The sequence below is a fragment of the Pseudopodoces humilis genome, chromosome 18 (assembly GCF_049639895.1).
Source record: "Pseudopodoces humilis isolate 2021_Gansu_Grassland_sample_001 chromosome 18, ASM4963989v1, whole genome shotgun sequence".
NCBI lineage: Eukaryota > Metazoa > Chordata > Aves > Passeriformes > Paridae > Pseudopodoces > Pseudopodoces humilis.
In genome coordinates, this window is record NC_142217.1 from 14,604,587 (window position 1) to 14,614,319 (window position 9,733).

The following is a 9,733-nucleotide window of genomic DNA, read 5'->3' on the forward strand; positions in this document are numbered from 1 at the left end:
CCTTAGAAGCCCCAAACCCTCATCTCTGCTGTGTAATGATGTTCTCCATAGGTCTGAGTGCCTAGAGCGGGGTGGCCTCGCAGCCAGATTTGTCCTCAGGCTCCTGAGGTGGGGAATGATGACAGCAGCACCTGGAGCAGTCCGTGAGCAGCCACCAGCGAGGATTTTGGTCGCCCCTCGGCTCTGCGAGCCCTCCCGCCGGGCGGAACCTTGGTGCAGCAGCCGCCGCGTGCCCCCGGAGCGGGCGCGGCTGTACCGCCCGCCATGGGGGACGGCTTTGGCCGCGTACCGCGGCGCGGGCCCGGGCGGCGGCGGGGCCGGGATGTTCACGGCGGCTGCCGAGAGCTTCCTCAGGCAGGCGAGGTGCGCCGGGGACACGGGGGGACACGGGGGGACACGGGGCAGCGCCACGGACCCCGCGGGCCGGGCGGGGGTGCTGGAGGGAGCGGCGCTCCCGGGGCTGAGCGGGGAGCCGGGCGGAGGGGAGGGCGGTGTGTACCAACCCTCCAGCCCCGAGCTTCCCGAGAGGGCCCGGAATCGGGGCCCGGGTTCCTGACAGCCCCGAGCCCCCCGGCAGGGAGATCCAGGAGGAGGAGCTGCGGAGATTCGCCGCCCGTGTGTCCGCCCTGCTGCAGGGCCCCGAGCCGGGCCCCGAGGCCGTGGATGGGCTGCAGAGGCTGCACCTCACCGTGGCCGCCACCAAGTACCCCCGCAAGTGAGTGCCCTTGTGTGTCTCGGGTGTTCGGAGGAGCAGAGCGTTACCTTCCTAACCAAAAAGAAAGGAAGGGCGTGGGTTAGGCCTTTAAAAATAACACGCTGCCTTGAAAATCCTGAGTTCAGTTTAACCACAACGCCCCACTTTGCCTTTCACCCCCTTGCTAAGCAGAAGGTGCCCATCTCCTTTTGCAGCAAAATTAACAAGTGTTGGTGTCACTGAGCCCTCTGTCGAAGTGCAGTGAGGAGCAGCACTCAGAAATGAAGATGATGAATGGCATTAGTCTCTGTCAAGGGGGATCATCCCAAAGCCGAAAATATGCAGGAAATAAACATCTGGATCTTTTCTCGCCTTGCAGTGGTGTTTACTGTGACTCTTGCAGGCTTGATGGCAAGTTTGTGGAGCTGTTGCAGACAGTGCTGTGCTTACCCAAAAGTCCTGAGCAGATCCAGGTGTTATGTGCTGCCATCCTGAGAGAGATGTCACCTTGCCATGATCTTATCCTCTCCTGTGATGAGATTCAAGATACAAAGCTCTTGAGCCTGGTATCCTCCGTCCTTCTGGCTCAGGTAAATGACCTGTCAAGTCAGAGATCTTCCCTTGTCAATATGGATTTGCTCTTTGATTGTTCCCTGCTCCTGAGCTCAAGGAGAGTGAAAATCAATTGGGAATATGTAAGAAAAAGCAGAGGCATTTCCATCTTCATTTAAGGGATCTCATTATTCTACTTTGCATAGGAAAAAAAAGTAGCAAATTTTTGTGTATAGCACTTAACAACAAAATTGCTTAAAATTGTAATGTTTAGACACTGAGGTCCTGGAAGCAAAAAAGAATCCTTCAGAGCTGGCTGCTGGAATAGATTTCAAATCAGGGCTGCTTGAACCTGGGGAGGAAAGAAAAAGATTTTAGGTATTCTTTTTATTCTTCTTATGATATTGGCTTTCATGTTCACATATAAAAAACATACACAGAACCCATAAAACATGTAACTCTGTAAATGCAAATGACACTTCAAAGGTCCAAATTCTCCATGGAGAGAACCAAACATGAGGACCTTCCTACTTTTGAGCACTGCCTAGGGAACAAGCTGGAAACTACTCTTTTTCCTCTCCTTCTTTTACTTTAATTGTACCTATTAAAGTTAAAATATTTTTGTGCAGCTTCTCGTTCTGAGTTTCACTGTGTGCTTAGAAATGGCTCCAGTGTTTGTGACATTCATCTGAGACTATTTAACTAAAGGAAATGAAACAGGAACCAGCAATGTATTACTTATGTGCTGCCTCACAAAGCTCCTCTCTCCCATATCCAGCCTTGAGACTGTCCTGCAGTTCCCCAATGTAAAAACACACTTAAGCAGCCCTGTAGTTTGGGATCTGTGAATTCAAATTGCAGAGAATCTCTGTAAAATGTGGTAAAATCCCCTGTGCTATGAGTTCCTTTTTTGTTTGACTTTGGTATTGATGCCTGATGGAGGAGCTTGGTCTCTAGTAATGGTAGATTATCAATCTTTACCTCTGCTTTATTTTTCAGGAAAGTAAGGGTGAAATGGCAGCTGTGGGGCAGCGTGTTGTGAAAGTCCTTGAAAGAAGACTGCCTGAGGGTCAGAGTGCTCGGTTCCTTCTTCCTGTCCTGGCAAATGTCATCAGCCTTTCACCAGAATCTCTAACAGAAGGTAAATCTATAGGAAGGGCTGAGATTGCCACCTGGCTGTGATCTGGGTAGTGATCAGAAGGCTCTCAGTTGGAAACTGCTGTCAAAAGTGACATCTCTGCTACGAGGAAAGGGAACTTACTGGGTGGGATGTATTCCACCACACAGAACTGTGACTGGGCCTTGCAAATCCTGGCCATGGATTTGTATAACAGGATCATGTACTCTAGCTGAGGTCTCCAGATGCAGCAGGAGTGTGAAACTGTAGCTATCCTGAAGAGCATCAAGCAGAGAGAGAGAAACAGAGATGTGGCTGTGCATCAGGTCAAGAGAGCAGCAGAAACAGCTAGAGGTGCTCTTCATCAGAGAGGCAGCACTGCATGGGTAGTGGTGAGTTAACGTAGGAGAGCATCCCAGGCTTAAAATGCTGGGGAGTTGTGAGCAAGAGTGAGTTTCTGCAAGTTTCCTGTGGGGTTTGTGTGCTGGAGAAGCTTTGGGGAGGATGTTAGGCTGGGTGCATGGGCTGGCAGAGCAGGAAGGATCACCTGTCCCAGATTCTATGAGTTCCCAGCGAGGGAGTTGTGCCTTTGGCTGCAAAGCTGAAGCCACACACTGCCTGAATAAAGTGACAGTGTTTTTGCACATTCCTCCTAATAGCAGCTGTGAATGGAGACAAAGGAACAAGCATCTCTTGAGTGATCTGGTAGCAGAGTCCTTGGTTCCAGCACTGACTCCCTGACTGAGGTAGTGTGAGGAGTATGGATATCCACCTTGGGGTACCAATTTCTTTATGGATTGCTGGATCAGAGAGTGAGTGATCCAGGCTGGAGAAAAAGCACAGCAATTGAGGGTTATCAGGGACATATTGCAGAGGCTGCTTCTTTGCCCAATCTAGCAATGACCCTGTCACTTCCCTTGTACAGAGCAGACCAATGTTGTCAGTAAAAAAATGGCTGACTGGCTGAGGTATGCAAGCATTCAGCAAGGAATGGCTCAGCCCTCTGGAGGCTTCTTCTCCAGTCCCAGAACCAAACAGGTGAGTGCTGAGTTGCCATGGTGACCTCACAAGGGCATTTGTTAGTCTGTTACTTGCTGTTTTGGGTTCCCAGAATTCTTTTGGAATTTCTTTTGGAAAACAGTAGCCTAGAAGTGCTGCTGTTCTTCAGCATTTTTTGTGGGATTGAGACACATGGGAAAGCAAAGTAGGGGGATTTACAGCTCTTAGATTTAGGAGTTCAGCTGTAGAGCCAGAGCTTTGATCCTTGAATTAGTTTTTAGAGAAGAGTATTTTAGTGACCATGTGCTTCAGAGTTAAAGATGGTTGGGACCAGTGCCAAAGGAGCAAAGTTGAGTGTTTCAGCTGGGGAGAAGGATCCAGCACAGCTGCCTTTTCTCTCTCTGGATACCTGCCCTCCTGCAGGACCCCAGACAAGGGCTACTTGTCTCTGTGGGCTCAGTGGGGTTTTCCCTGCCCTGTCAGCCTTTCCCTGGGGCTCTGACCTGCTACATCTTTTCTTTCAGCCTGCTCCTATCACAGAGGTGGACGGTGCTGTTGCCACAGACTTCTTCACAGTGCTCTCAGTGGCTCAGCACTACACACAGGACCAGTGGCTCAACGTGCAGACCTTCTCCATGCTGAGAAACTGGCTGCTGTGCTATGGGGGCAAGGAGCTGAGCACCCTTAATTCAGGTAGGGATTGAAGGTCTGTAGCCCCAAGAGGGCTGTGTGCTCTCAGATGTCATATGAGGTGGCTGCACCAGCAACCCAGCAATCTCTCTTTCAAACTGATGAGATATTAGGAAGAAATTATTCCCTTTCAGGGTGGGGAGGCCCAGGCACAGGGTGCCCAGAGAAGCTGTGGCTGCCCTGGGATCCCTGGAAGTGCTCAAGGCCAGATTGGACAAGGCTTGGAGCAACCTGGGATAGTGGAAGGTGTCCCTGCCCCTAGAAGGAGCTTTGGAACTGGATGAGCTTTAAGTCCCTTCCAGCCCAAAGCATCCTCTCATTCTATGATTCTAAGTGACGGGAATATGGGCAAGAGTTCAGAGATCTTGGACTAAGAGCAGGGAAGGTTTGGGAAGGAATATCAATAAACCTCCTGACTGATACTTATTGATCCCTCCTTGGGGAATTACTTGTTGGGTGAGTTCCTGTTTTCAGACAAAGCCCCATGGATTCCTAGGAAAGAAGGCCTGGGTGGTGGGAGACAGCATCTCCTTAGTGTTCTTGTAACACTCCCTTCTCCTTCAGCTGTTCTTCACTCTGCACCTGGGGACAGTCAGCTGCCTTTCTGTTGCTGGGCTGCTGTGTGGGTGACATTGCCAGTGACGAGCTGACACGTGTGATGTTTCTTGTGTAGATGACAAAGCAGGAGTGGACAGGTGTGTGACATCCCTGGTCTCCACAACAGCCACGGCTGGGCGGCTGCTTCCCCCCAGGGAGCGTCTGCGGGACAAAGCCTTCGAGTACTGCCAGCGTCTCATCGAGCAGAGCAACCGGCGTGAGTCTTGCCATGAGCCCTCCTGGGAGTCCTCTTGGTAGTGTTCTCCAAAATATTTCTGGTTTGCTGCATGTTTGGGCTGGGATCTCACTCTCTGGAATCCACAGTTCGGCTCCTAGGAATAGGGCCTGCTGCTGGGGCAAGTCACTGGCCAGCCCTGAGCTGGCGTGTTGGGAAGGATTTGGAGGCAGCAGTCATGTTCTTCCTCTCACAGGAGGCTTTGGAACTTGGTTCTCATTGGCCTGAATGTAGGATCAGTGTGTGTTCCTGCCTGCCCTGAAGCCAGGGTTAGTGCTCAAACTGACAGCCTCATATTCCTGTGTGAGCTCAAGGCTTAACTTGGACTCATTTCTCTGGCAGGACCCCTGAAGAAAGAAGATGGAGACCTGCAAAAAGCTGTAAGCACACAGAGGTGGGGCTCAAACTCTGGGAGTGGTGGCTTCCCCCATTCCAGTCTTACTCTCTGCTCTCCTGCAGTGTCTCATTGAGGCAGTGACAATCATGGACATCATCTGCAAACAGGACTCCTCCTATGTGTGCCGTGCTGTCTCCTTCCTGAAAATCCTGCACAGCAGGATCTGTGGGGATGCCACTTATGCCAGGGCCCTGCTTCCCATTGCCCAGTTCTTCCTGAACCACAGTAAGTCTTCAGCTCCCACCCCCTCTTGCACAATTCAGTCATGCCTTTTCTAGCACAGCCTTTTGTCCTGGCAGTCTTGCCTGTGCTCTGGTATGGATGATCCCACCCCAAGGGACCCAGGTGCTGGAGAGTCCCCTGCTCTTTAGAGGAACATAACCCAGATGTCTCTTAGCCCCTGGAGCCCTGGCAGGGCTGCTGGGTGAGCTGTGCTCAGCAAGGTGCTGTGTCCTCCCAGGCAAACTGGCAGCTGTGGACTCAGATGCCATCTGCAAACACCTCTTCACTGATATCCCAGCTCAGCTCTTCCACAACCCATCACTGGCCTTCGAATTTGTCCAGTTCTGCAAAGACAACAGCCAGCTCCTCACAGACTTCTCCAGCATATTCAGGCAGAGCTTCCCAAATCTCTTCAAGGTACAATGTGTTGGAGCAGCAGAGGGGAGAGCCTGCTTCACATCCCCTTCTGTGCCCTAGAACTTCCTTTTTGCACCCCAGAGCCCTCCATGTGCCTCCATGGCAGTGCTAGGGAGAGCAGAGGCAAGGAGGATTGTTACAAAATGAGTGTGAGTTTGAAGGGGTGGAGGGTTCTGGGTGTGTTTAGCACTGCCAGGAGAGAAGAGTCTGGGTTGGCAGGACTGTAGAGGGCTGGGGAGCACAGTGAACACAGGACACAGCACTTTGTTTCTGGAAAAGTTGAGTGAGTTGCAGCTTGCCAGCCACTGAACCAGCTGCCAGAGGCCTGTGTTGAGCTTCTAACAGGCTCCTGGGTTTTGACCAAACCCTCAGACTTCTCTGGTTTTGCTTTGCAGAAGTGACTTTCCCTTCCCCATCCCATCTGGTCACAGTGTGGAGTTGTCTGGGTGTGTGATGGAGCAGCAGGGATAGTGCAGCAGTTTGTGCTTGTTCCTTGCAGTTCCTGGCGTGGAACAGCCCACCTCTGATCTCTGAGTTTGTGGACCTTCTCCCATTTCTGCTGGATCCAGGCACAACCATTGAGATCTTCCATTTGCTGCTTGACCTGCCCTGTTTGACAGCAGCTCTGGACATCCAGCAGAGGTAATGCACCTTCCCTTCCTTTCACTTGTTAATCAGCATCATACCACTGACCAAAGTCCAGTGCACACTTCTGAGCCTCAGCTGTCACAGAGCAAGAGGCATCACTGCAGTCAGGTTAACACAAGGCTGCACAAATGTCAGCCAGTTTTCCTAGTAATGTGTTGTACATGGGAAGAGAAGGTGACCAGCTCTCACATTTCAGTACTGGACTGTCTCTGTTACCATTCCCCTCTCCCTGTCCAACTCCAAATGATTGCCACATGTTTGAGGCTTCCATGAGCTACCACCTCAATACAGAGGTGAAATACCTGGTCTTCCTTTCCTGCTCTTAGCCCTATTTTTTGCTCTGTTTTCCTGGAGGCACACAGAATTATCTTCCTGAGATCTTATGAGCTGTGAGTTTCCATGAAGATGGGGTAGGGCTGGAACTGGCTCTACCTCTGCTCTACCTTGTCCTCCTGACATTACAGCTCTTTCTCAAGTGCTTAGAAAAGAGGCAGAATTTGGTGGGCTTGGGTGACTGAGGGATACAGAGTGTCATTTTTCCCTTTTCCAGGCGTGACACAGAAGCAAGTCTGGAACTATTGCCTGAATATGGGGGACCTGAGCTCATCAGGTTGTCCCTCTGGCTTCCAGAGAGCCTAGATTAGACCAACTTGTGTTCAACCACAACAGTGTTCAGGATCCCAGCTCTGCCCTGGCCCATTCTCACAGTGCAGCACATTCTGTGTGTTCCCTGCTAGGGCAGCTGCTCTTCCTGCCTCTGAGAAGGCTGGGGGTGACCCAGCTGGGAAGCCAGCCACGTGTCTGGAGGCCTTTCGCCATCCCCTCTACAAGAGCATGTTCCAGTATCTCCTCCGCACCAAGTCTGCTCCCCAGGATGCCCCCGAGAGGTAGGAGCCTGCCTGGAGTGTGGTTCAGCCATCCAGCTCTGGGAGGCAGCACTGGGATTACTGGGAATGGCACAGCTGCTCTGAGCTGGTCTGAGGTGGATTTCTCTCCCCTCTGTCAGCTTTGCCAACACTCAAAGGCCCTGTGGGGAATAGGGAAGGGCAACTGGGAACAAACCTTCAACAGTCACTTTTCTTTTGCCCACAGTCTGGTTCCACTTCGGCAGCTGCTAGGATCCCTGGCTGGCAGCCCAAGGGTGGTGCAGTGTGCAGAGGCTGTCCCTGTCTTACTGGAGCTCTTTTTCAGGGTGGTGGCAGAGGTGGGTCCTTTTGGGGAAGTTTAGTTCCCAGTTATGCCACAGGGATCTCTTGTTATGTGAAGAGCAGTCATAGCAGCAAAATTGTGAAGATGCTGCAGCTCCAAGAGAGGGGTGCATGAGGGGAGGGTGGGATTGGTACTGGCATGAGCCAGCACTGAACTGGCCACTTGGTCCAGAGGAACTGAAGAGCTCAGTGGAGCAGTGTCAGGTTCACTCTGTGCTCTCAGCCAGCTGTAAAGGAGAGAGATAAGAGCACAGTGAGAGCCTGATACCTGCTTTGTGCACTGCTCCCCTCCTAGATCAGGCAGTTTCTCTGCCAGCTCTCACCTGGCTGGTTATTTTGGGGTTTGACTGCTGGATGTCACTGGTACTGCTGAAACAAGGGCTGGCTTTCAGTTTGCAGATGAGTCTCTGATAAACCAGCTGGTGGTGCTGCTGCTGCAGAGGAGTGACCAGCTCTATGAGATCCCAGCGTTTAAAGAAGATGTGTACAGGTGAGATGAGACAGGAGGCACAGCCCAGCTCCCAGCCCTTCCTCCTGGCATCCCAGGGCAGCCCAGGAGCCTTTTCAGTTTTGGCCCAGTCCCCACTGTGACATATCTTTGAAGGGTGCAAAATGGGGGCTGCACCTTCATCCCAGCTGGGAACATACTGAAGATACAGCCCTGTGCCAGTGGCTGGGTGCTGCCAGCCCCTCCTGGCTTTGGGCATCACCACCTTGCCTGGTCTGAGCTGTGCCCTTCTCTCTGCTCCAGGGTGCTGGGCTCCCAGCTGGCAATGCTCTGCAGGCTGCGCCCTGCACTTGTGGTGGAACTGTCCACGGAGATCCTGGAGTTCTCTGGAGCTGTCAGCAACATCCAGAGCAAGGAGGCCATCTTCACCCACATGGTGAGCAGGGCTGCCACAGCTGCTCCAGCTGCACTCTGCTGCTCACCTTCCCTCTCCTCCTCTCTCCTAGCATTAGCTAACCTGATTTTCTATTCCCTAAAAATCATTCCATTCCCTTTTCCTGTGCTTCCCTGTGTCCTGGCCCCAGGTGTGGGCTATCGGTGAGTACCTGTCGGTGTCCTACGACAAGCGCTGCACAGTGGAGCAGATCACGCGCTTCTTCGAGACCCTCGAGGCTGTGCTCTTTGAGATCACCCAGCTCCGGCCACAGGCCAGCACCCCCAGCTGTGCCCCTCGTGCCATCAGTGTCCTCATGGCCACCTTGACCAAGCTGGCAGCCCGCAGCCAGGACTTGATCCCCAGGTGAGCACTGGCAAAGGGTTGAAAGGTGCAGGTCTCGTGGGTCCGAACGTTGATTTGGTGGTGGTAATTAATAATTGAGGCTGGCAACTGAAAAAGGACAGAGGCGAGCTGTGGAAGGGAACAGTTTGGAGGAGTGGGATTCATCTGCTGGCTGATGTTCTCTCACCTGCACTAGTCTGTTGGAGTTTACACACTTAAGTAGTGATCTCTCTGGGTGAAAATACCTTTCTGATGTCTGTGTCCTCTCCTGCAGAGTGTCCATGTTCCTGTCCAAGATGAGGACATTTGTGCAGAGCCCTGCTGTCACCTCTGTTTACTGCGAGGAAGACCTTGAGGAGATCCTCATTCGAGCAACTGAGCTCATGAACCTGCTGAAAATGCCCAGCGTGGCTCAGTTTGTGTTCACCCCTCCCATGGCCAGCACACGGTTTCAGAGGGACGTGAATGACTCTCTCCCTTTGGCCCTGAGGATGGTCACCCAGCTCCTGGAGCCTGCTCCAGGCTCCATGCCAGTGTGAGGGCAGGAGGTTTCTGGAGTAAATCACTGGACATTGCTGACACTCAAGGCTGAGGCCCTAATCTTAACTGGAAAAGAGGAACAAATGTTTGTGAATGAAACAGAGAATAGGAATAAGGAGAGCTGAGGCTGTTTGTATTTCTGTGTCCTAGTGCCTGTTGCTTTTTTATCTCCTAAGCTTGTCTTATCCCTT

The 9,733-nt window shown here is 52.2% G+C and overlaps 1 protein-coding gene across 3 annotated transcripts; it reads left to right on the plus strand.

The window, feature by feature from the left end:
- The first annotated feature begins 280 nt into the window (after positions 1–280).
- Positions 281–9,678, plus strand: AP5Z1 (adaptor related protein complex 5 subunit zeta 1). 3 transcript variants are annotated; one of them, XM_088063922.1, is made up of 18 exons: positions 281–363; positions 578–715; positions 1,098–1,284; positions 2,246–2,387; positions 3,289–3,401; positions 3,887–4,055; positions 4,726–4,866; positions 5,227–5,264; positions 5,344–5,506; positions 5,742–5,920; positions 6,420–6,562; positions 7,119–7,178; positions 7,306–7,455; positions 7,661–7,772; positions 8,169–8,266; positions 8,528–8,660; positions 8,809–9,023; positions 9,277–9,678. In XM_088063922.1, the coding sequence occupies exons 1-18, from the start codon at positions 323–325 to the stop codon at positions 9,539–9,541; spliced, it is 2,487 nt and encodes an 828-aa protein (XP_087920048.1). In that variant the 5' UTR covers positions 281–322; the 3' UTR covers positions 9,542–9,678. The 3 variants fall into 3 exon arrangements, with proteins under 3 accessions (XP_087920048.1, XP_014107970.2, XP_014107971.2); XM_014252495.2 differs by lacking the exon at positions 7,119–7,178; XM_014252496.2 differs by lacking the exons at positions 578–715; positions 7,119–7,178 and having other exon boundaries at positions 312–363.
- Positions 9,679–9,733: the final 55 nt, after the last annotated feature.

Coding starts and splice junctions, on each gene's coding strand:
- AP5Z1 (XM_088063922.1), top strand. CDS start 323: ATGTTCACGGCGGCTGCCGAGAGCTTCCTCAGGCAGGCGAG. Junction 1,285..2,245: donor CCTCCGTCCTTCTGGCTCAG/GTAAATGACCTG, acceptor TTTATTTTTCAG/GAAAGTAAGGGTGAAATGGC. Junction 4,867..5,226: donor CATCGAGCAGAGCAACCGGC/GTGAGTCTTGCC, acceptor TTTCTCTGGCAG/GACCCCTGAAGAAAGAAGAT.